Genomic DNA, 27086 nt, shown 5'->3' on the forward strand with positions numbered 1-27086 from the left:
AAAAAGTACAAGTTAAAGATTCTAAATGGTGGACACTAGTCCATTCAGATCAACCTATGTGGTTGTGTTTGTGTTCATTTCAAAAGTCATATCCCATATACCTGAATATTGTGTTAGCTAAGATGCCCATCTAAGAGTTTTTTGAAACTCTCAATACTTTCCGCTGACACTACCAGTTGTGGAAGTGAGTTCCACATCCCTACTGCTCTGACAGTGAAAAAACCCCTACGCAGTTTAATGTTAAAAGCTACTCCCTCCAATTTCATTAAGTGGCCCCGTATCTTCTTAAACTCCCTGAGACTGAATAGTTTATTCTTTATTCTACAGTCACCATTTAGAATCTTTAACTTGTACTTTTTTCTTGCTTCCAAGTAAGTAGTATCTACATACAGGTGAACAGTGTCCCTAGACATGTCTGTAATGGTAAAACCAACAGAACTGTCACCTAAGCAACATGGTGGTGGCTATTTTAAAGGCTGATAAAATCTTAAAACGCATAAACTCTACACAGAGCGTTCATCATCCCCAAGCAGTATTTAAGGCTTACCTTCTCTTTGAATGCAGACACCTTCTCAGTGAGCTCACTGTTGGACTGTTTTAATGTTGACTTCTCAGCTTCCAATGCCTTCTGCTTCCTTTTGACCTCTTCAAGCTGGAAAATTAAAATGAAATAAACAAATGTAAAAGGCAAACCATAAGTGAAATATGGGTGCTGCCATTTCTGATCTCCTTCTGAAACATAGCATTTTAACTTACCACATTTTCCTTTACCAGTTTTTAACAAGCAACAGGGAAATCATACGAACATGGGTGAGGAACCTGTGTTAAGTAATGTACTCAGAGACATATTTTACTTGCAAGTCAAAAATCCAATTTTTTTCATATAGTACAGGACATGGTATTCATTATCATTAAAGTCTTACTAAACCCATGACCCTGCATTCACTATATCTGGTCTTTTCTCATCGGCAGCATACAGCAGTCTTGTGACTTCTATCAGTGTCCAGCAGAGCACTGGCTAATCTTGGAGAAGTTCTTATTCTCCTCCGACTGTCCTATGAGGCTGCATAACCCCTGACCCTCTGTCTAGACATAGCTGATTGACCCTGTGCTGATCACATTAACCCTTTAAAAAAAAAAAAAAAAACAAATAGAGCATGTGCAGACTTGCCACTGCTGCTCCTACTATGGCAGATGGATTTGGGACTGCAAAACAAGGGAAGGATTAGAGAAGACCGGATCAAACAGCCTTTCTCCACAATGTGGAGGATTAACCCCTTAGCTTCTACAGCGAGTATAACAAGCATGCTTTACTGCATATACAGACTGATGGTACTGTTGTGGGTTTAGTAACACTTTAAGAAATCCAAAAGCAGTGCAACTAAAGTGGTGGGCTAAACAGACCAACGCCAACAAGTCCACATAGCATGCAGAGAGGAAGAGCATAAGGAGAGTGCTTTCAAGCCTTTGACTAGAAGTTGCAATAATGAGAAATGAAAGCGGAGAGTGAACAACAACAGTGCACTCCACATCCTGATGGAGGAGCAGGATAGAAAAAAGGTAGAACAAAGTCCTGGTTAATATAAAGGAAGCAACACCTTAGGAAGTAAGATAAGCCTTGTACTGAAAACAACATTGTCCATAAGGAGGAACAAGAAAACATTCCTTACCTGTGAAGGCTGCCAACTCAGAACTTGCTGCACAGCAGCAAGAATGACAAAAGACAGCAACGAGTGTAAGGACAAAAGAGGCAAAAGTCCCTGAGAAAAGAACCTGTGGCCCAAAGGAACAGTCACTAGGAATAGACAGGAAGAGCAAGTAAGCAATATATGCTGTACAAAGGAACCCCAGGGGGGAAAGGAATTACTAAGGCTGAGACTAGACCTGAGACCCACAGTAGATACAGACTACTGCCTGGAGAAGGGGAATCAGTGAAGAATAAGAACTACAAAAGGACTCGAGAAGGCCCTAAATCGACAATATAAATGACCTGCTGGTCTAGGAAATATGCCCATAGACAAAACCTTCCCTTATACCAACTCATCTGATGGGACGTGGAACACTTCTGCAAAAGCCTCAGCATAACAGAAGCTGTAGGGAGAAAAAGAGGAGCAGAAAAGATACAAATAGAGAAACAGAAAAAGGGCGCACCGACCTAGTGCATTATTGTTTAAAATAATTTATTAAAGAAACAAAAATAGGTATCATAGTCACAATGGACATAACAGGCATGTCAAACTGAACAAGATGTATGATCCAAACAACATCTGAGTCCATACGATGGAACCCTGGATGACCAACTGTCTAACGCGTTTCGAGGACACAACCTCTTTGTCAGGAATGGACTAGCCAGCAATGGTGGGACTCACCTGCCTTTTGATCTGCAGTACCAGGGCTGGCCAGCGGGTGCTCCCAGCAATCAGAGACTCAACTTTGCAGCCAGCTAACACCTGTAACTGATTATGCTGGGGTATTTAAGGGATAGCCAGACTTGCAGACTCTGCCTTGGTGTTGTGTTTCTCTTGGGCCCTGTATCCTGTTCCTGCTCTCTGTTCCTGTCTGATTCTCTGCTGACCCTGCTCTGATCCCTGGCTTGTCTGACCATCCCTCTGCCTGACCCTCTGTACTACGCTGCCTGCTACCTGTTCTGATCCCTGGCTTGTGACCCTGACCATCCCTCTGCCTGACCCTCTGTACTACGCTGCTAGCTACCTGCTGAACCTGGCCTGTGACCCCGACCAATCTCCGCTTGCTCCCCCTGTACCTACCTGCCCAATTGATATCGACCCGGCCTGCCTGACGACGCTTGCTTGTATGTACTGTTATCTGTGGGTGGTTGGTTTGGTTTGTTTGCACTGTATTATGTTTAGTATTGCACTGCGTTTATGTTTGTATTGTTAGTGTTAATAAATTATATTGTTTATCACATATCTGAAGTCTGCGTTTCCCTGCGTCAGTCACACACCTCTGGTCACACCTGGGAGCCCTGACACTCTTCCTCAGAGCCAACCAGGGTTCTGAGAAAGAGGTTGTGTCCTCGAAACGCGTTAGTCAGTTGGTCATCCAGGGATCCATCGTATGGACTCAGATGTTGTTTGGATCATACATCTTTTGTTTCTTTAATAAATTATTTTAAACGATAATGCACTAGGTCGGTGCGCCCTTTTTCTGTTTCTCCATTTGTATCCAGTGTATTTGGACCACCCCGGTCTGTTGAGGGCAGCAAGCAGTGCATATTCCAGAAAATTCCAGAACATTCCTATTGGGTCTACTGAGTCCTTTCCTAGTGCAGTAGTAAAGGGTTTGTTGTGTTGGAGCAGAAAAGACAGACTGATCGGGACTCGTGCAATCTGAGGTTAGATAACATCGAGAGATGCCCCAAAATATGGATAGTCAACAGAATACTCACACACAAGCAAGACTAAACCAAAAGTGTAGGCTTACAATCAAGCTGCAGCAGAGGAAACAATGAGTAAAATTGAAACACCCTCGACGGGTGAAGGGCAAGGTCAACCGTGGCAAAGGCACCATAAAGCTGTCTTAGAATGGCTGTTCTGAAGCCACCACAGGCCGAAGTACCAACCACTACAGTGAAATACTGCCAACAGGAGGTACACACGGACCCACTACAGAGCAGGGGAGCCAAGGCCATGCCTGACAAGGGCACCAAATATTACTGTACTAAATGATCCCAGAGGGACTGTACCAAAGAAAGTATACTCCCAAACCTACTGCAGAGTAGTAGGAGTCAATGTCCATGTATGACTAGGCCACCGTGAACCGTCATATCACCAGGATATAAGAGAGACGGCAACAGCAAAGGTTGTCCACTGACTGACCACAGAACAGGAGAGCACAATGGCCATCCACAATCCAGGACCAAAGGACAATATCAGCAGAGTGTAAGTGGGGCAGCCCTGCAAGGGATACTCACAGATAATTTGCATATCTGGAAGGGATGAAAAGACATTTGAGACTGCGTCACCACAGGCTGCAAGAAAACGCTATGCAACCAACCTAACTCAAACTGACTGCAGAACAAATGACAGCAGTTCAAGCCTAGGACCACAGACTGCAATCAGCGACCAGCAACAGCCACTCATGGACAAACTGCAGACCTGAAGAGGATGATGGCTTTCTGTACAAGTCACCACAGAACATTTTACAAGCAGTACACAGAGAGAAAGTACCAACAAAGGTACACATGAACCCACTGCAAGGCAGTTATAGTCAAAGTTAATGTGAGAGGAGGTAACTAAAGGCAGCAGTACCTACAGTATGAAGGAAAACCTACCAAGAAGGGCTTTCACTGCCTTTCTACAGAACACGAAGGATAATGACCATGCAAGACTAGGATACCAAAGAGTAGCAGGGGACCATGGTTCACAGGGATTAATTTGCCACAGGCTGTTAAAACAGAATACAGTGAGGTGATACTAGTAAGGATTACTCACAGACCATTGCAAAGCAGAGGGGACGTTGGTGCCAATATACAACATACTGTGAAAAACTACCAACAGAACAGCTCTGTGCCAGCCCTCCATGTGCCAGGATTTAAGATGGTGTATACCTGCGCAATAGGTTTGGGATACAGAGACCTGCACAGTACTAAGGCAGTCCCTAGTGGCACCTGGGAGAAATGCAAGCACTTTGCACAAAGTGAAAATGGTGCCAAATTAAGAAAATAAAACATAGCCCTGTATAGCACCCTGCAGCTCACTACACGCTGTACTGTTTGCCACAAGGAGCACTTATAATAGGATCCACTGCACCCAGCAACATTAAAGGGTGGCCCCACATCTTCATCCAGGTGCGGTCTGGGAATGGTCCTCTAAAGCTCAGCTAAGGAATTACCAGATCCAGGAAATTACATAAGGAAGCCATGGGTAGCTATGATGCAGCACGGAATATTGACAGAAAGCTCTTTCAAAGAAAAAACCTCCATAGAAAAGGAGCAAGCTTCCCTCAGTAGAAAGAAGACATTCATGACCTAAGGACACTAGCAAAACACCTGAGGCTAGCGGGCAGTGGAAGGAGTTATACGGGGATGTCCCTGCAGCTTGTTTTTTATTGCCTAATCACCTGAAGATGGCAAAATAAAACCCAAGGTAAGCAATACTGTGTCCTGTACTCAACAATTAAAAATATATTTCTACAAAACACAATAATTGTTGACCGATTTTTACGCATGAAAATCTAGACAAAGATTACGAAGGCTCTAATTTAGTCTAGGGTGCATAGAGGAGGCAGAATTTGTTTTTTTATTCTTTGCTCCCGCACGCTTCCTCCCACAGGACAAACGCTCACACAAAACTGCTCCCTCTTTGCAAGTCGTGTGGTTGCCCCATCACCAACACAATTGTGCACAATGCAGAACCAACAATTCTGCATAGTATGCAAAGATGTTGAGGGTTGTCCCGCATTTGAAGGTTTGAGCGAAACTGGAGGAATGTTTTTTTTTTTTTACTGCACCTACGCTTTAAATTCACTAACGATTGTAAATTAAGTACCTGAAATAAAGTAATTAATGAGGCTAAATCTGATATTTACCCAAAGTTACATTAAACATTTAGTATATACAATGACCAAGTTTTAGTGATGATCTCTGTGTCTACAACACTGCCCAATACAAGTGCCTAGGTTTAGAACAGTATAATAAGACAAAGTATGGACATATATACAGAGGGATATAGACGGACAATGCAAATCCTATAAATGTAATAACTGGCTAACCTGATGCTCAGACTGATCCAGCTTCTCTAGGAGTTCCTTGTTCATGTTTTCTTTCTCCTGCAAAGCTTTCCTCACTGCTCCCAGCTGATCCAGACGTGATGTTGCTTCCAGGATAGTTTGCTCTTTTTCCACAACAGCATTTTCAAGAAACGCATTCCTATTGGTCAAACTAAGAAATATTCCACATTTAAGTTTTTGCATAATGGTACAGAGGATACTAAAAAGAGTCTTACAGTAGGAATATACTCACCTTCCCTCCAGTGCTATGGTGGCCTGAAACTCCCTGTTTGGCTTCTCTTCTGCAATAAAAACCGTTTGCAATTCCAGGAGGCACTTGACTAGATCATGGTTTTGAGCCCTCCACCTAAACACTTCTTCTCTGCTCCCCTCTCTTTCTCCCTCTCTCTACTCTGCTCTTCACTGGTTTCCTCTCAGCAAAAGGTGGCCCCTACTCAAAGTCATCAGAATACGCCTAACAGGGACTAACTCTCAGGATGCCCGCAGCCCACTTACTTGGCTATACATCGTATTAGGGAGTAATCAGTCTTCAGAGTGGGTGGGTTATTTACATTGTACATGTAAGGTCTAATGGTGTGACTCCACAGCACCATGTTGCCTTGTGGTATGAGCATTTTTGTCTCAGGGTGACCTGAACCACTGTATGGAGCAAGGCTGTATTTCAGATCCATGCTTTTGATAAGCTTAATAAACAAAAAAACCCTGTTTGCAAATTTTTTGTTTCTCCTAAAGTTCCACTTTAGGAAAACTCTCCTAAGGAAGGAAGCCACCATTTTAGACCATCTTCTGAAAGAGAATGTTTGCACTCACCATAAAATCTATTTCCTGGAGCCCATTGAGGGACACTTGCAAGGTGGATTGGACACTGACAAATTAAAAAAAAACAAAACAAACTGTAGGCTAGCCCAAGATGACCCATCCAACTGCCAGTATGCCTTAGTTTTGTAGAAAAGCAGTAATGAGGGCATTATAATAAACAGAGAGGGGTGGAACCTGTGTCCTTCAAATGGACCCCATTAAAAAGATGTTTAAAAAAAAAAGTAGTACAAAAAAATGCTATTTTCTCTCTCATCCACTAAGGAGCACAGAAAGACTCTCAGAATATGCACAGCAGTCAAACCCTATGGCAGGTAACTCAGCAAACAATTGCTAACAGGATCACATTAAAAAAAACTTGGGAATGCCTGTAGCTCCATTAACTGCCTGAAGGACCTTACACCCAAAGCTGGCATCAGATGAGACCGAAAGCTCCATCTGGTAGAACTTAAAAAAATGTGTGGAGAACTAAGTGGCAGACTTGCAAATCTTGGAAAGTTTCTTGATACTGGAAAGCCCAAAACGGCACATGGATCTAGTAGAGTGAGCCTAACAGAAAAAAGGTGGAAAGAGATCCCTGGAGACCATAAGCTTGGATGATTATCCACTTAGAGGCACAAGGAGGCTTAAACCATTAGTAGCCCAATGGAAAAGGTGTGAACACAGCAAATGCTAACTGGCCCAAGAAAAATCAACAGAACTAGGCATTTTCGGCAGCTTAAATAGAGGTGTGTAAGACCTCATGCCTGCAGCTGGCATCAGATGAGATTTTAACGTCAACATGGTAGAACGCATAAACAGAAGACCAGATGGCAATCTTGCAAATATGAGGAAAAGATGCCCGATCTAGAAAAGCTCAAGAAGAACTCACAGAACTAGTACAGTATCTTGACAAGAAAGGGTGGAACACAAACCTTGACACTTGGATAATGGTCTTCCTGAGCCTCCTAGAGATGGTGGAATGAGAAGCCAATGCAACCTTTAAGGGACAAAAAGGACTATGCCTAGAATTTGTCTTCGCCTGGATTTTACATGGCAGACAAGACTAGAACATGAAGTTCTGCCCAGGACAGGAACTGCTCTACCTTTCTTGGCATGGCAACTGACTTGGTTCTTCTTACTTAAGAGACAGCCAATCTCAGCGTCAACTGTCCAGAGATCAGGCTGACTTGTCCCATGATGACAGAATATTGAGTTGCAGATGTCAGGAGTGCAACTGGGAAAAGGGGACTGCCTCAAAAGGAGGCCATCATCAGGCCCAGAACTCTCATGTAAAGTGGAGTCTGACAACGTCTGGACTAAAGTGTTCGAACATAAGACCTAAAGTCTAAAGTTTCTACTGTAAAAGGAATACTCTGGCTGAGATGTTTACAATGTCTGGACAGTCAGAGACAAGTTGTATAATTGTTCCCTCAACAGGATGTCATTTAAGTACACTACAATGAGCACATCACAAGAGCGCAGCAGGACTAATACTGGAGTCAGCACATTGGTAAAGAACAAAGGTGCAGATAAGAGGTCGAAGAGCAGGACCATGAACTGGCATTGCAGAAGCCCTACCGCAAACAGCAGGAGTCGCTGATGTACTCGAAAGAGAGATATATGCAAGTAAACATCTTTGATGTCCCCAGAATCTAGAAAGTCTCCCAAAAGAATGCAAAAATTCCTTAAAGAATTTTAAGACCCATATGAAGACATTCAGAAAGTGGCGATCCAAGCTGGAGAAAATGCCCCCCTTTGCTTTGGGAACAGTTAAATAGGTTAAAGTAAAACCCCTGGAGCAATGGCACCTTGATCTGATAGTCTGTGCACTGACACAGAAAAGATGAAGATGAGAAACTGAGGTGAGGACAGAAAGTAACTCCAATTAGTAGCCCTAGGATTCCATTACCGCACCCAAATGTGTCTGAAATGAAGGTTGTCTGAGCATCCACAAATTTCAACAGACACCACCCCCACTGTAGAAAGTGTGTGTGGGGGGGGGGGGACTTGCACATTCTTGCTGAGGAAGCTTTGCTCACAAACTTAGCAGACTAAGTGGATGGGGAACCAAGCCTGAAGGGTCTTCACAAGAAAGTCGAGGGAGTAAAGAAATGAAAGGGAGGTTTCTTATTGTGCCTTAAGCTGGCCATAGATTGATAGAAAATTTTAAGGAAAATTCCTACAAAAATTCTCTGAACATTTGAATACTGTTCAAAGATTTAACTCGCTTTTAACATGTATGGACTTTACCAAACGAAAATCACATACAATGTTAGACATTTGATCGAGAAAAAAATTCTATTCCTACTTCATCAATTTTGCTTGTCACCGTTGTCAAAAATGAAAATATATTTGATCCACTGATTAGAAAAACAAACATTCTAAGAACACACTTTTATTAATAATTTTTGTTTGAAATTCTACCCATCTATGGCCAGATTAAGGCATTCTCCACCGGGGAAAATAGGTGTTCTTGCAACCTTCAGCATCCTTAATGAGATTATCAAGAGCCAGTCCGAAGAGATGTTGGCCCTCAAAGGCTGTACGGAACAAACACATTTCACACAAGGGTTTTATAGTCCAGCACTTAAACTCATTGCCCCTGTGCATATGTACTGACATGAGGTACACGCAAGAGATGAGACAGGCGGCTTTCAGCAAACCATCAAAGCTAAAATTTAATGCTAATGCTACAGACATCTGCTACATGCATTCAACAGTCAAAAGAGTTATCTGCAGCAGTGGTTAGATATTTTTTAAGGAATTTTGGCTAGTCAGGCATTGTGTGACAAAGGAAAGTCATAGTCAGGATAGGGTGAAGGGCAGGACACGCCAGAGAGAAGACAGCTCTAGAAAGGGTTTCCAACCAATTTTCACTTAGGTCATTTAAAACAGGAGCATCCACTTCCACAATGGTAAGCACCTTGTTATGGCAGGACAAAGCATGATCAACAGTCAGAATAGACCTCTATTGTACAAAATCCTCAAAGAACGGGGAGCAAACATTTATCAGGATTTTCCCAGGCTCCATAGAGAAACAGTTGGAAAAGATGCAAAGGAAAAGTCTGAGGCCTTAGGAGTTTTAAATGACAACTGAAAAAAGAACTGGTAGAATTGACAGGTTGCTCTTAAAGTTTCAGAGTGGTGAGTACTGCATCAATAACAGCCTAAATAGTCTCTTTTATTATGGGAATAACAACAGTAAACTGCAACTCTGCAGCTGCAATTTCATCAGCCAAGGACTTGAGCCATTTAGAAATCAGACAAAGTCTATTGACGATGGTTCAGAAGCAGCTAGGGCCATAGGAAGGATATGGAAGTGCACTTATGACCTCTGCAATCAGAGTTTGCATGTAAAAGAGTAATAAGGGTCACAAAGTCCTGCAGGACAGTGGTTAAAAACCTCAGCCATAAGGGATCTAAGAAAAGACAGCCCCCCAGAGGATAATACGAGTGTTTACCCCCACAGAATGAATCCCTTGTGTGGAGAATCAGCAGGAAACAGTAAATAAAGGCTTATGCAAAAGAGGTAGCTCCTGTTCCTTGACCTAACTGGCCTACTTACTGGGTCTTCAGATATAGGGCAAGCGCTAAGGTTATGCCACTGGCTCTGGATCAGGAAAGTGCTCCACTAACCATTAGCGATGCACCGAAATTTTGGTGGCCAAAACGTTTCGGCCAAAAACACCCCTATTGGCCGTTGTCCAAAATGAAAAAAACAAAAAAAAAAAAACACAGATACAGATGCTGAAAAAATGGCGCCCCTTGCCACCGCCTGCCCGCTGCTGCCACCACCGGCCGCCGCTCATTAGTTCTCAGCCTTACCTGGGAAACCATCGATCCCAGCGCTGGGCACAGAGATGAGTGAAGGAAAGATGACTGCCACTCATCTCTATGCCCTTGGAGGACCAGAGCAATGTCACTTACCATTCCGGCCATTTTTTTTTTTTTTTTTTTAAAGCACTAGACCAATGCTTTTTTTTATCTAATGCTTTACATTGCAGAGGAGAGATGTGGGGTCTTATTGACCCCAAATCTCTCCATGAAGAGGACCTGCCACTAATTATTTCTATCATAAGGGATGCATGCATTTCTTGTGATAAGAATAAAAGTGATTAACATTTTTTTTAAAGGGACAGTGCAAAAAAAAAAAAAAAACCCCAAAACATTAAATAAATAATAATAAAAAAAAGTTCAAAGTGCCCCCGTGCTCACACGTAGTGGTGAACGCATACATAGGCCATGCCCACATGTAAACGGTGTTCAAACCACACACGAGGTATTGCCACAAACGTCAGAGCAAGAGCAATGATTCTCGCACTAGACCTCCTCTGTAACTTTACACTGCTAACCTGTAGAAAGTTTTAAAGCATCACCCATGGAGATTTTTAAGTACCGCTGTTTAACGCCTGTTAAATATCGTGACACTTATATTATTTAAGTGTCTGTCTTAGGCGTTTGAGGTAAAGTGTTCTAGTGCCAGGCTGATTTAAAACAGTGCGACTTTTATTTAATTCACACTTGGCATCAAAAATGAATACAAAAGATAAAATAAAATACAGAGTAAAATATAACAAAAGTTGTAGATTATGGAAAAAGAAATAAGCTTTGGAGAAATGTCTAATCTCTTGCCTGTTCTATGACAAGTGTTTCAGTCTTGGCAAGGAAGACAACAGGTGTATCAAGGCTTTGCAGGCTTTAAGAAAACAAAAATGTCAGTGCATGTCAGCTGTATAATGTCTTGATGTATGAGTGTGAGTGAGTGTATGTGTGTATGTGTGTGTCTATCTCTAAGGCACATCTTATATATATTTTACCAGACCAACCCACTAAACAGTTATTTCCTAATTCAGTGTGAGCTAAATGAGTAAACCCTTTTTTGTACTTCTTCTAAACTTATACTCTTAGTGTCCATATATGTAAACCTTCTAAACTTATATTCTTAGTGTGATGTTATCTTCAAACCTCTTAGACGACAGAAATACATGATACATGATATACAATGGCTTCACATATCTTTAGAAAGAGACAATGTTCACATAAATGCATATAACCAACAATAATTGATACTAAACTTATCACACACTATTCCTAACTAATAAATTGATTATATGAAATAATTATCCAACTAACTATATTATGGATTAGACATGATTTTCTTTATAAAAGACATATCCTTTCTTTGCTTTACTGCATACCAATATCTTTTTGACATTCCGATTGCTATTCTTAAGACTAAGCTTATGACCTGCTGACCTCTTAGACATGAATATGGTTCATCTTTAACACCTGTTTTCCAAAGCTTCATATACACGCAAAGTTAAAATAACTTCTCAGTGATTTTACTTGTCATATTAGAGGAGATACTGACGTGAAAAGATACAGACGTCTGTTTTATGGTGAATTTCTTACAACGCCATTCCACCAGTGTGCGCAATTTTAAAACGTGACAGGTTTGGTATAACGCGCTGTAACATCCTTTTTCATATTTTACAAAAAAATTGGGGTATAAATAGTTTTTTTTAATCAGTGTATTTTTTCCAAAAAATATATATTCATTTTTAAAAAAAGTTCGATTTTTAAAATACATGCTTGTGGAATATGATGGCACATGTAAAGTAGACACAAGCAAACTTGTAACAATTGAAATATAGGAACCATCACTGCTATTTCACTGATTCCCATGTTTATCCTATGGCTTAATTAGTCACTCACAAAGAAGAAGCTTGGTGGTTGAGCTTCCTGACTTCACTGGTTTATACCTATTCCAGGTTAATCAATCATTACGTTAAATCAAAGACAAGGAACTAGCAACTTAAGATAGCAATGACAATGCCCTTTTTCTATAAAGACAGGTAATCTTTAGAGGAGGAGCTCTTTAAATTGTTTTGGTGTTTGGCATTGAGTGGCTAGAAGCCCCTTGGCAGCTGTTTGCAGATGTTCATACTGTTAGAGCAAAGTCCTCCTCACCACTTCCAGTCCTACTGCAATAGCAAGATTTCTGTGTTTTAAATTCACATCTTCCTCTATCTTAAATCTTGAGGAGCATTTTGAGCAGGGGGTCTGCTTGAAAGAGACCCATAATCCATATTGTATCTGCATTTCCAAACTCCATCTACTGTCTAGGACTAGCTATATGACTTTTTCAGTCTTACAATCTAAATATTTGCAAATAGTGGCAGTAAAAATGTTTGCTAAATAGAGTACAAACTGTAATAACTATGAATATAAGACCGGTCCGACTAGCATAGCAGTCTAAGCACCAACACATGTTGCTAAGGCCACTGGTGGCTGAAGTTCAATAAATGTATATATTCGGTCCCTTTGTAGTGGGACCAAGAAATTGTATGTATAGTAAACTACACGCACTAAAATCATTCCGTATCCTAAGGATATGAGCATCACGCAACACATAATTACAGCCAAGTCCAGCAGAAGAACATCAACAATTAAAAGATAAGTTCACCTTTGTGAACATGTTACATGTGCCACCCAATTTTAGGGTGGAACATGTAACATGTTCCCAATGCCGCAGCTGCCGCCCCCCCTCCCTCTGACAGAAGTACTGCAAAAAAATGTGCATTTATTATTTTTATGCAAAAGGAGAACTTATCCTCTAAGTATCATGACTAAAGCCCAAGAGAAAAAAATAAATAAAGGCACCATGTTAATACTTTATCAGCCAGGTACTGGCCTTTCATCAGTCCAATCCCATCTTTCAAAATATGAACATACTATTGACATAACGTATACTACCCAAAGTGGTAACATTTGAGGGGACATACCCTTTAAGTTGGTCATTCATGGTGGATAGCAGATCATGGTGTTTTTCAGACTCTTGGCTCTGCTGCTGTCGAATCTGGGAGACTTGTGACTGCAGTCGTTCATTTTCACCCTGAAACAAAATAATTCAAAGTTTCTTTAAGCCTGACCAGAAAACAGTTCACAAGCCACACATTTATCACCCGTGTTTCTGCAAAATGGGAAACTGTGAAAAAGAGGTAACGTCCTGCGCGTAAACCCTTCACCAGAGTAAAGAAGAAACAGGAGTACTCATCGCTTTATTCAAAGGTTTAGAAGGTAAAAGTAATATGGTTGCTTCATCTATGACTAGGAAAATGGATGCAACCAGAACCATTTGCTGTTCAATAAATTACAATTTTAAAAAATATAAACTGGGCAAACACATTAAATTTAAAGAAAATTTTAATGCCACAAATGAGCAAATATTCAAAAGTAGTGTTAAAATCCAATTAAAACCACAAACTACTGTCTAGTCCTGAAAGACCATTCTTTGATCAAATATGCCATCCATATTTTTCTAACACTGGAAAAACAAAAGTGCATTTCTATCAAGGTTTTGGACAGAGTAGGAAATGGATGGCGTCCTATTGACTTTCTAGTCTTTTTTTTTTTTTGCTTGCTATGTCCCATTGGGGACTTTCCCTATTTCCCTTCATTTTCAATCATGGTGACAAGATAAAAACTTCGCAAAGTGAGGGGAAATCCCCTCTCTTAAGCAGCAGCTATTCCCAGCAGATGATTTTCCCTGCAATTCTGTTCTGCTGAAAACCTTATTTTGGACTTCCCCTCACTTTTTGTCCTGGCGACAATGGTCAGGGACAATTTCCCCTGCTAGAGCTCAGACAACTAGAAAAACATTCTAACGCAGCCTTCATTAAATGGCAGACAACTGTTTGGACATGGAGTCATGGTGTGTGTTTCTATAGATGCACACAGCCACGCTCAGGAGCAATCCTGCATGTCTAGCCTGCATAGCAAGCTTGTTATGGAGGCAGACACGGAAGCAGAGAAGCAAAGAGCACTGGTGGAGACCCCAGAAGAGGAGGTTCAGGGCCAAATGGTATTGCACAGAGCAGGTAGGTATAACATGTTTTTATTTTCCGAAAGAAAAAAAAGCCTTTATAACTGCTTTCAGATAGCAGTACCAATAATATTCATTTATGGGTCCCACGCTTTTCTTCCACTTTCCTCAACTATCCGATTAGATACAGTCACCGTCTGGTCAATCATTTTCCACCCAACTCAGTCAATTTTTAAACTGCCTTTGGAAATCCAGGCTGCGTTTCGAGCCATGTACAGCTATTGTATCTAAGTCCGTTCTGTTATTAAAATGGACATGAAGAAATGGAAATGCAAACTTTATTTCATCATGTGGATAATATTCTAACTTTATCTTTAAGCGGTCTGTTCATACCGGTCTTTAACCACCTCCTGCCCGCCATATAGTACAATGACATTCGCAAGGCGGTTCTCTCGTTCTCGGAGGACGTCATATGACGGCATCCCTCAGAGGGGACATGTACACTGATCATCAGGGCACTGATGATCAGTGTGCCCTGATGATCTGTGTAGTCCCAGCAGTGCCACCTGTCAGTGTCCATCAGTGCCAGCTGTCAGTGCTCATCCATGCCACCTGCCAGTGCCACATCAGTGCCACATCAATGCCACATTTCAGTACCTACCAGTGCACATCAATGCCACATATCAGTGCCCATCTGAGCTGCCTTTCAGTGTCACCCATCAGTGCCAGTCAGTGCCACCTATCAGTGCCAGTCAGTGCCACCTATCAGTGCCAGTCAGTGCCACCTAACAGTGCAACCTATCAGTGCCATATATGAGTGCTGCCTTTCAGTGCCCATCAGTGATGCCTGTCAATGCCCATCAGTGCAGCCTATCAGTGCCCATCACTGAAGCCTCATTAGCGCACATCAGTGAAGGAGAAAAATCACTTATTTACAAAATTTTATAACAAAAACTAAGAAAAAACGTTTTTTTTTTCCAAAATTTTCAGTGGTTTTTGGTTTAAGAAAAAATAAAAACCCAGAGTTGATTAAATGCCACCAAAATAAATCTCTGTCACAAAAAAAATGATAAAAATTTCATATGGGTACAGTGTTGCATGACCGCGCAATTGTCATCCAAAGTGCAACAGCGCTGAAAGCTGGAAATTGGCCTGGGCAGGAAGGGGGTACAAGTGCCCTGTAGGTTCGTGGTTAAGGATTCTGTCCTTGTATAATGGAATGTTGTCTATCAAAATGGTATTTAAAAAGAAGCTTTGGTTAGAAGGCAAAAATGGAGTAAGGAGACATGGGTATACAAGTCAAAATCCCAATACTGCAATATGTGGTTTTAAAAAGTCCCACACTGTGCATTTTCACCTTGTATGCATGCCTGCTGCTTGAAGTAGGTTAAAGAGCTCTGAAGACTGATAAAAGTTTGTTTATTGCCATGTCCAGCACTCTCAGACTGGACCTTAAAGTACTTTATTGGCCTCAAGAATGCTGCTTAAAACTTGTTAATTGGCTTGTAAGATCAAGCAGCTGTCTGCAAAACAAGATTAAATAACTGCATATGAGGCCTTATCATCCCAGATGTCCTTAAATCCCAACTCCAGGAAATCTGAAAATTCTGTCTTGCAGTGAGCCCCAACCGTGTGGACTGTCCCTGGGTGTCATCATATCCAGTGCAGGGCTATGGATCCTGCATCGGTCTGGACATCAGAAGAAGTGGGTAAGTAAATCATCTGATCTATGAACCCTAGGCCACGAGCAGTTAACCCTTGCAGTGCGGACACAAGTTAACCCTTGCAGTGCAGAGCCATGCAAAGCAGTGTGCAGGAGCTGACAGGGGAGAGAACTGTATTGTTTACATACAATTCTCTCCCTCCATCGATAATGCTCCTTGATCACCGAGTGCCGGTGAGTAATCACCGGCCGGGACCTGGTGATTGACAGCCTAAGACGCGAATAGCGGTGTGGGTAGGCTCGCGCGCGCGCGCCCCCTAAATATATACGTGATTGTGTGCACCCCCGCTGCCCTGTACCAGGGCAGCGCGAAAATAGTTAAACATTCTTCCTGCTTTGTGTGTGTATATGATTTTTTTTTCTGCACGGGCCAGCTGACATAAGTAGATGAAAAAACAAAACAGCGCAGGGCCTCTACTAACACATAAAAGACTAAAAATCAGGAGAGGGCCCAACTAAACTGCCCTCTGCACCCCCTCTACCAAAATAATTCTGCTTGTTTGAAGTCTTGCATTAAAAGAGGTTTATTACTGCAGGTGCTCACATGCTTCTTCACATACACAGTGCTTATGGCTTCAATAATCATGACAGTATACAGGCACGACCTTATTTCATGGTAGGCATGTTTGATTAAAGAGTTGTTGTCCAATCTAAGCCAATTGTCACAAATAAACTCTGCTTTGACAGATAGCAACAAATGTGTTAGAAGCAAAGCATAGCTACACTCTATGGCCATAAAGTTTATGGGGACCTGATCATCACATCAATATGAGATTGTTGGACATTCCATTTTGACACCATGGTCATTAATATAGAGCTTCCTAACCACCAACCCTACCAGTCTACACTCTTCCACAAAATATTGGAGTGTGTATTGGAATTTCTGCCTATTCAGCCAAAACACCATTTGTAAGGTCAGGTACTGATGTTGGACAAGATGACCTGGCTTGCATTTGGTGTTCCTGTCCATTAAAAAAGTAATCAGTAGGGGTGAGGTTAGGGATCTTTGCAGTCCCCTCCAGTTCCTCCACTAAAAAAAACCGAAACCAAAAAAAAAACAAAAAAACCCAACAACAATAAAACAAAACAATACAATAAAACAAAACAAAAAAACAAGACAAAACAAAAAAACAAAACCAACTCGGAAAATGATATCCTTATGGACCTGGCTTCCTACACAGGGACACATTCAAGAAAAGGGCCTTTCTCAAAATGTTACCACAAGGATGAAAAATGTGCAGCTGCTTAAAATGTGTCTGTATGCTGAAAATAGTATCCTATATTGGAAACACCTAAACATAGTAATTCGGAGTGGCTTCCGCACACTTTTGCCCATATAGTGTAGAGGGTGAGGGTGAAGGGTCCACAAACTCTAGGCCATGGAGTGTATATGGAAACAGTGCATACGAGAGAAGTGAGACACACTCACACACAGATCATAATGGTGTTACTTTCACCCTATACACCAAACACACACCTTGGAGAAGGGAGGAGTCTCTTCATCTACATCAAATGTTACCTGTATTAAAAGGCGCGATTACAAGACAAAGAAAATGAGGCAGAAAGCTCAGCTGTTTGGTCACCTCTACTAAAGGAAAGGCAGGTATAGAAGGGCTTCTTACTTAAAGGATAAGTTCACCTTCGGAACATTTTACACTCCACGTTTTTAGGGTGTAACCCCCCCCGTTCTTCCCTCCCTGTGACAGTGGCGGAGGATCTGCTCCCCGCACCTGCCGTAACAATTTGAAAAAGTTCAGCCATGCCGGGCTCTGCCCACAAGGCCGAGTCATTCATTCACAGTTTCCTGTGAATGAATAGACTACAAGTACAGCCAGCCATTGAGCCTGCTGGCCTGTAGTTCTCAATGAACTGCAAGGGCACTGATGAGTGCTGTAGTAGTTCACTGATCGTCATGCTCTCAAGTAACTGCCTGCCTGTTCGAGGCACGGGTAGACAGCTATGCTGAGACAGAGATTGCACCCGCGACCTGTTGATTGCGGATACAATGCTCTGCAGACTCCTTGGAAAAAAAAAAAAAAAAAGAATTCAGAAAACTGTAGATTTATTTACTTATTTTTGAAAAAGTGTACTGATCCTTTAAGATAAAAGTGATGACCTACACAATGATACACTAGGCCACAACAAGCTCATTCTCAGATTAAATCAAAGGTGCATCATGCTCCAGATTATTCATATGACAACTTATATCTTGCAGTCGCCCGTGAGCACGACTGCTACAAAACATACCTGTAAAGATTCAATGCGAAGCTGCAGCTGTAGCCTGTCCTCCAGCTCCTGGCACCGCTCCTCCAATGTCATGATCTGCTCCTGAAGCTGGTTCCTTTCCAGCTCCAGCTCTTCCACAACAGCTCGCAGCCCTGAAGAATTTAGAGGGCAAACAATTCACACACAAGTACCCAACAGTCGTTGCATGTGCAACATCAGAATTTAAGATTTCCCTTAACTTCCCATCCTAGAGACAGAGCAGAAAGTAACAGAGGATCCATTCAAAGCGAAGAGATATTCCCTCAGAACCGTTTACTTAATAGGGAGATGTCCTCTCACCACCAGTGTCACTACAAATAATAAAACATTGGCCATCCCAACATTTTCTGTATCTTTTTCAGAAATTTTAGTAATAAAGCCATTAACTCAAAATGTGTCCTAGCTAGAAATACACCACACTTAAACCAGCACATGCGGCTGGAGGTGACACTGAAAGTACCCCAAAACTACAGCTTCTCCTCAGCATTGTGTTGGTTAAGTGACTTAAAGCGGTATTAAACCCAAAAAACAAAATGTAAAATATTGCAGCTTACCAATCATTAGATATGGTGGCTGCATTCGTTTTCAGCATTGTCAGTCTGTTTGGAGGGGAGTATTAGATGTACTAGCAGATTCAGATACACTAACAAATTGAAGCCAAATTCTGCATTGCACTTCATAAGCAGTTACAGCAACAGTTTTGTTCCTTTTGGGATAAAGGTTTTACATGAATAAATGAGCTAATCATTGTAAGCACCCCTGTAAGTGTTAAATGTTTTGCCTCATCTCTGTAACCGATACATTCTGTGGGAGAGCTTGTTCTTTTGAAAAACAGACTTACTGGCCAAATATAAGAAAGCAAGCCTAGAAAACAAAACTAATGTAGCAATCACATCTAAGAATTGGTAAGCTACACTAAAACATTGGCTTTTGGGTTTAGTACTACTTTATGCTGGTCATAAAGGGATTGGAACTCGGCTGGCTGGTGTGACCATCCCTGTGACAATCCTGAAGTTGATTGACTTCTATTGAAAACACATGCTGGAAAACTTTTCTTGATCAGCAGCCGCTGATCAGTGAATTCTGACAATGGCGAGTCCCGCTGTCAAAATACAATGTCCTGGTGGTGGGGATTCTTTCATCCGCCTTGTTGTTGCGGATAGATAAATCTGTTTTTTTTTTTGTTCACTGGCTAGAAAAAAAAACAAAAACAAACAAACTACCCATTTAAGGACAGTTTAAGGCACAGGTGTCAAACTGGCGGCCCTCCAGCTGCTGCCAAACTACAAGTCCCATGAGGCATTGCAAGATTGACAGTTACAAGTATGACTCCCAAAGGCAGAGGCATGATGGGACTTGTAGTTTGGCAACAGCTGGAGGGCCGCCAGTTTGACACCCCTGGTTTGAGGCATTTATTAGCTCAATGGATGTCATCCAACTTTGACTTTATATGACTGAGTGGATTATCCATAAAAAGGACCATGCCATGTTAATCTAGTGCAGAGGTACATATAACATGTAAACCATGCCCACCATCTATGTTTCGAATACTTAAAAGTCTCAGCCCAAGTGACATCTGGAGCTTTGCTTTGAAGAAAACCAGTCATAAAAGGAAAAAATCACAAGCTACCATTGCTGACTTGACCATGAAAATTCACTTACTCAGGACAAACATCTAACCAGTAATTTCAGTATTTCTGATCTGCATGAGCGAATCGATTTAGGAATTCACAATAAAACCATTGGCTTAGCAAAAAAAAGCCAGATAACCAGACTTTTTTCAAAGAAAACATCAGCAATGGCAGTTTGTGTATTTCTCACAACACAAGTTTTTAGTCTTCTTCACAAGCGACTGATCTCCCCACTTTTATGGGCCTGACTCTCAGCAGATGGAGGTGCGTGGAGCAAGTTTCAGAATCCATGTGCACCAGAATCTGAAAGCAGAGTATCAGACACGAAGATAGTTCACAAAGCTACAATCTCTTCCGTCAATCAATAAATATAATAATATGAAGTATTACATTAAAATAGAGCTTGCAACTCATAAGAAAAAAAATGATGTGAAAGCCAATTCAAATGAACTTACAGCCGCACATTTGCAAAGCAAATTGAACAGCAATCATACAGCATGCACAAATGAGTATGGAAGTGACTTACAGTGTATAGAATAAATTGCTTAAGTAAATTAAATGTTATGAACTTCTACATCATTCCCTTATTTACTGCTTTTGAATGTTGTGTTTTATTATTGAATGAAAATGCATTTTAAACACAGTGGCTAAATGGTTAGCACTTCCGCCTGGCAGTACTAGGGTCACTGGTTCAAATCCCAACCCTGGCACCACCTGCCTGGAGTTTGCATGTTCTCCCTGTGACTGCGTGGGTTTCCTCTGGGTAGTCCCATTTCCTCCCACACTCCAAAGACATGCTGGTAGGTTAATTGGCTCCTGTCTAAATTGTCCCTAGTATGTATTTGTATGAATGTGAGTTAGGGACTTTAGATTGTACGACCCTTGACGGTTAGAGACTGATGTGAATGTACAATATATATGTAAAGCGCTGTGTAAATTGATGGCACTATATATGTACCTGAAATAAGTAAATAAGTAAAAATCTCCCGCTAAGGCCAGGTTAGCACTTGTTCAGTGGGCCAAGACACGCATGTTATATGCAGTGTTACATTGAGCCGTGCTCTGTGTTAAGGCAGCCCATTTATTTTGAATGAGCTCCCAATGCACCTCAGTGTGGCCAGAAAACCACACCGGATCCTTTTTTGGCAGTGCACATGACTGATTCCAGCTCCTGTCACCGAGTTCTCCTTGCTGCACGCTACATATCATGACCTGCATTTTATGAATGGGCATGCCGCATTATACAATAGTACTGTGAAGTATAAGGCTAGGTTCACATCTGTGCAGGTGGTGGCGCTGCTGCGGATATGAAATTCCATGCAGCTGCACCACCCGCACAGAGGAATGCAGACCTGCGGGCGGGTGCCATTAGTTCTAATGGAATGCCGCCCGCACTGGAAAACACAACCGTACTGAGAACCGAGGTTCTCGTGCGGGCTGCGTTTTCAGAAGTGCAGGGACTTTCTTCCCTGAGTGTCACGGGGCATGGGAGTCCATTCAAATGAATGGGCTCTCGTGGCCGTGCAAAACGCGGCCTGCATGGCCACATATATGTGAACCGGGGGTAACAGACAGTGGATTGCAAAATCCTCTCTGCCGATAAATAAGCCCCAGAGCAAACAAAGAATCCTGATGTTATTCTGACTTTCACTTGCTGCATGTATGGTCTGTGACCAGGCAGAGTATGTAGCTAGTATTACAATGGCAGTTATAGGTGTATAGTGATAGGTTTTGTTTAATGTGTGTTAGGCAGGTCCTCTGAAATAAATCACAGGCACACAAATAACTATTTGTGTGGTTTTATGGCTGCCACAAAAAAAAAAAAAAAATTCTCATTGATTTTTTTTTTCCTTTGCAGAAACAAAAATGGCACTAAGTTTTAAATCTACAAAAATGAATATTAAAAACACATGTAAACGCATGTTTAAAAACCACACGCAGTAAGTTGTCAAAGTGTTACTGCATGCATATAGGTATCGCCCAGCTTTTGGGGTAGTACAGATAGGAGTTCTGTGTGCATTTTTACTGCTAGTCTCTGGGAATTTATCAGATAAATAATAGCCAGCACCCCATTGATGTCACCCTCGATTTGTGCGATGGGTGGGGGCTGTGATTCCTGTGTTCTGCCTGAACTAGAATGTGCCCCTAAGTATTATGTAAAGGCCAAAGCTTGGGTAAATCACATGATTAGGACACATCTTCACTTAAAAAATGAAACACCCTCAGGCAGCCCATAGGCAAGTCATTTTATTTCAAACAACCAGCAGGCTGAACAGGAAAAAAAAATGTCATAAATTTCCATCCACACACTCATTGTGAATGTGGGAATCCTCCCCGCTGAATTATTGTATTTTGATGGCAGGGAGGCTTCCCCATCATCAAAATACACCGATCAGCACTGGCGGCTATAGCCAGCGGCATTGTTTCAGCAGAGAAAATCCAACAGGGTGGATTTACAGAAGCTGATCAGTAGATTACTTTCTGTCCAACCACCCTGTCCCATACATGGATCAAAATTCATCCAGTCCCTGCTGAACCGGCCAAATTTCAACCCATGTAAGTCCAGCTTAATTTAGCCTCATTCCCTGTTGCTTCTCCAAGACAGGGCGAAAAGGGAAATCTCCTCAGAGGAACAGAGAAAGCAAAAATAAATAAAACTCTGACAGGGTTTTTAACCTTTCCCTACGCTAACCAAGAACAAACTTTGAATGGCTGATACCTGGAATGGTGTCATGGACTCTTCAGATGATTGTTATCAGTACTCATGGAGGTAGGTAGGAAACGCAAACTCACAAATCTAATTCGCGGACATTTTTTCTTTAAATATCAGGGGCGGGGGTGTTATCACAATTTGTTCTGGCTAGACCCCCAGCTCTGCAATTGTTACTCATCTATCCAAATAAATTGTACTTTACCTTCACCAACACACAGAGAAGTGGAAACATATTCAGCAGTGAGCAACGTATACAACGGTGGAGACAAAACATTACCAGACCCACAAGAAATGCTGCACAATACCCATGAGCCAAACTAGGCAGTTCATCCAGCTTGCACATGCCTCAAAATTAAAAAACAAAAAACAGAACAAATGAACAAAATCATATTCACAAAATAAACAAATTTAAAGGGACACTACCAGTCATTACGGCTTATACCAAAATGAATACTATGGTTTTTCTATACATGTCTATTTTGCATATTTTATATCTCTTGAATTTCCCATGTTATTCGTTCAGGAGCCAGTCCCTGTCACAGCTGCTTTTCCATCCTTTCTTGTATAGCAGAAAGCCCTTCCTATACTACCTTTATGTTATAACGTCTTACTTATAATGTACATTTATGAGCAAGAACATTAGAAACTGGGGTATATCCAGGATTTTTGATCAGGAAGGGTTGTTTTGCCCTGCTGCTGCAAATTGTTCCATGCTTTAAGATTTTTTTGCCTTCTGAATCAGCATACATATGGGTTTTTTTTTTTATATGTTTTCAAGGTATTCATCTTTTTTCTATTAACTTAAACTCAACGGACTTTTTTTTTTTGCTTCTTTTAACCTATGTAACACCATACTTTGTGGGACCTATGTCATTTAATCTAAACCTTCTTCCCTGTCAGTACAAACAACTCTTGTTTAAATTAAAATGCATGTCAGAGCATAGAAACATTCACTATAGTGCCAAAAGTATTGGGCCGCCTGCCTTTACACGCACATGCACTTTAATGGCATCCAGTCTTAGTCCGGGTTCAACATTGAGTTGGCCTACCCTTTGCAGCTATAACAGCTTCAACTCTTCTGGAAAGGTTTGACCATTCTTCCAGAAGCACATTTGTGAGGTCAGGCACAGACATCAGATGAGAAGGCCTGGCTTGCAGTCTCCACTCTAATTCATCCCAAAGGTGTTCTATTGGGTTGAGGTCAGGACTCTGTGCAGGCCAGTCAAGTTCCTCCACCCAAAACTCTCTCATTCAAACCTTGCTTTGTGCACTGGTGTGCAGTCATGTCGGAACAGGAAGGGGCCATCCGCAAACTGTTCCCACAAATTTGGGAGCATGAAATTGTCCAAAATGTCTTGGTATGCTGACGCCTTAAGAGTTCCCTTCACTGGAACTAAGGGGCAGCTGCTCGGCCATGGAAACCCATTCTATGAAGCTCTCTACGCACTGTTGTTGTGCTAATCTGAAGGCCACACCAAGTTTGGAAGTCTTTAGCTATTGACTCTGCAGACAGTTGGCGACTTCTGTGCACTTCAGCATGCCCTGACCCCACTCTGTCATTTAATAGGGCCTAACACTTTGTGGCTGAGTTGCTATTGTACCCAGTTGCTTCCACTTTGTTATAATACCACGAACAGTTGACCGTGGAATATTTAGTAGCCAGGAAATGTCACGGATGGACTTATTGCACAGGTGGCAACCTATCACGGTACTACACTTGAATTCACTGAGCTCCTGAGAGCGACCCATTTTTCACAAATGTTTGTAGAAGCAGTCTGTATGCCTAGGGGCTTGATTTTATACACATGTGGCCATGGAGGTGATTGGAACACCTGAATCCAATGATTTGGAGGAGTGTTCCAATACTTTTGGCAAAATAGTGTATATAGTACATGTAGCAGTGCAATGCATTTTTTTTTAAACGTTGCTAGTACAGAGAAATACCTGATGATCTGGCAGAAACCAGTGACCTTCTGACTTTGTTGGAGTGGACACAACAGTACCTCTGCAGCACTTAAATCCCAACCAGGTTTGTTAACTCTGCCAGATGAACTAAAGAACCCCCAATCCTTTCATTTCCATAATATGTGAGGGGTGTTCTGTAGTCTAACAGGCAGGGCTGACAACCCTTTTTGGGATTTCAGTGCTGAAGAGGCACTATGCTGTCCTCTCAGACAGGAAGTGAGGAACTCACTGGATTACTAAAAAATAAACATGTATTTTTAAGGATCAAAGAATGCAGAAATATGCATGTATGCCAGAGATGTACAGAATATGTTTTTTTTATTTTATTCAGACATAAAATTCTAGTGCCTGCATCAAATGTTAAGTAGTGTTATAATATATTACATTGTCCATTGCTTCAAGGTATTTACTTCAGCTCACAGACATATAATTTTAACCTAATGAAATTATAAAGCTGCCCATAAACTGTTTGTTTTTTTCCATTCAGCTAGCAGGCTGAATGGGGAAAAAAAAACAAAAACAGGTTCCTCTATTCACACAAATGAGGTGGATGGAGGAATTCCTCTCAATGCTGGCCGTCCCTGCTCAAAAGAAGTTGATCATTTGGGTTGACATCTGTTGAGTAAGGGCAGCCACGCATTGACCTAAATTCGACCGGTCCCTGCTGAACTGGCTGAATATGATCAGTGCATGGCCAGCTTCAGTCAATTTAAAGCAATTACTTGAACTTGGAAAGCTGCTGGAGGAATTAATCCACCCTGGCGTATCTATCTCTCAAGGACTCAGAATGGAAGAATACTTACTAATTTAACACTGCAAATCTAAAAACACTTGTCTGTCTTACTGAAGTAACAAACTACTGGAGGAATCACTACAATGAGAAATGCATGGGGGGCCTAGAGACAAGACCAAGCTTTCTCATGCAAACATCTATATTATTAACTAATGCCTAAAACATTTTTTATCAAAACTGATCTGTACGAAATAAACTATATTGCTAACTATATATGCATTTCTGTATGTATAGTACTAGCAAATGTATCCTTAGTCTAGTGATAGTGTCCCTTTAACATGTTAGGAGCCAAAACTAACAAGCTGTTAGTTTAAAAAAAAAAAATCACAAACCAAAGGATTGGACAAAAAAAGGCACGAGGTGACGCAGTGCATGCTCCGGCCCTTGTCTGCTGGGTGGGACAGACGATGGGGCAACAAACTGTCTAGTGGGGTCACACCTGAGTTAGGAGAACCGAATTCAGGCCACCAACCTCCCATGTTCTCGCCTTCTATAGTATCGCTGTTGTCCATGGGTAAGCTCTGCTCTTCAAAACTCTTGTTGCTATAATCAAATTCATCCTAGATTAAGCAGAAAATAACTAGTTAAGTTCCTGACATAATAGGCTCTACTTGCTAGAAAAGGAAGAGTAGGACTTGTTAGGATTACTGTGATCATTTTTCTCCTTATATTTATTGGTCATTCTCTTTAAAGCCCACTTATAGTTTTTTTTTTTTAGGTGAAATCAGGATGGTTTAATGAATATGTTTGCAAAAAGATTCTAGAGTTCTCTAGATGTTTCTAGTTCAACTCGTATCACCCGTCAGGCAACGTGCTTTGGCTTTCAAACATGAAGAACTACCTGGTGATCCTGCCAGTCTCCCTTCTTATTTCACAGTTTCCTACTGCATTCTGTCAAGTCTATCCACAGGTTCAGACCCGGACTAGCATTAAAAGAAAGGAGTAACTCAGCTTGCAAAAAGTACAGCAAGCCTGCAAGTTCCCTAGTTAGTCTGACTGCCCATAGCTTTGCCCTTTCACACTGAGCACACTGAGTGACAATGGATCTCATACAGAAAACTGCAACACAGTAAAACAATGGCCAGCAAAGAGGTGGTCACTGTTTATCTGGTTAATCCAAGAAGTCTTCACCCCATGCACTACCTGTACATTATCAAAGAAAAAGCGGTCACATGACTGCTTTACAAACCACAAAAAGGTTCTTAAAAAAATCAAAAAAATCAGATTTTTTTTATTTAAATCTGATTTTTTTTTAATAAAATGCTTTTTGAGGAAAATATATTACCATCCAAAGGTTATTCCATCATGAAATAAAGATTAGTTTTTTTAATTATGTAGAATAAGGCTGTATATGTTTAATTTTTTTGGTAAATAAATTCCATGAATCCATTCACAATGTCATGCTCTTCCAGAGGTTTTTGTAAGATTATTGGGCAGTTTCTCTACCTACAAGATATTATCACAGATGTTTGGTTTACTTTTGCAGTTCTCAAAACTGAATTTGACTCAGCGGAGATCACATGCCTCTTCTTCACAGCAAAAATGTTATAACATGAACAGAGTTAAGAAAAAGACCTTCATCCTAACTTCTACAAACCTATGAATACAGAATCAACCCCTTC

General features: G+C 41.3%; 1 protein-coding gene across 4 annotated transcripts in view; it reads right to left on the reverse strand.

Moving 5' to 3' along the window:
• Positions 1 to 27086, reverse strand: part of LOC149456718 (uncharacterized) — a 147384-nt gene that overhangs the window by 53615 nt on the left and 66683 nt on the right. For 3 of the 4 annotated variants that reach the window (XM_089684608.1, XM_089684609.1, XM_089684606.1), the window contains exons 16-20: positions 25904 to 26024; positions 18345 to 18475; positions 13335 to 13444; positions 5734 to 5902; positions 548 to 652 (exon numbers count right to left, since the gene is read on the reverse strand). In XM_089684608.1, the coding sequence (XP_089540734.1) occupies positions 548 to 652; positions 5734 to 5902; positions 13335 to 13444; positions 18345 to 18475; positions 25904 to 26024 (636 nt within the window). The remainder of the gene's footprint in view (positions 1 to 547; positions 653 to 5733; positions 5903 to 13334; positions 13445 to 18344; positions 18476 to 25903; positions 26025 to 27086) is intronic. The other variant, XM_089684607.1, reaches the window with a different exon arrangement.

The sequence above is a fragment of the Staurois parvus genome, unplaced genomic scaffold (assembly GCF_062004578.1).
Source record: "Staurois parvus isolate SC_StPar_1 unplaced genomic scaffold, SC_StPar_1.0 ptg000350l, whole genome shotgun sequence".
Classification (NCBI taxonomy): domain Eukaryota; kingdom Metazoa; phylum Chordata; class Amphibia; order Anura; family Ranidae; genus Staurois; species Staurois parvus.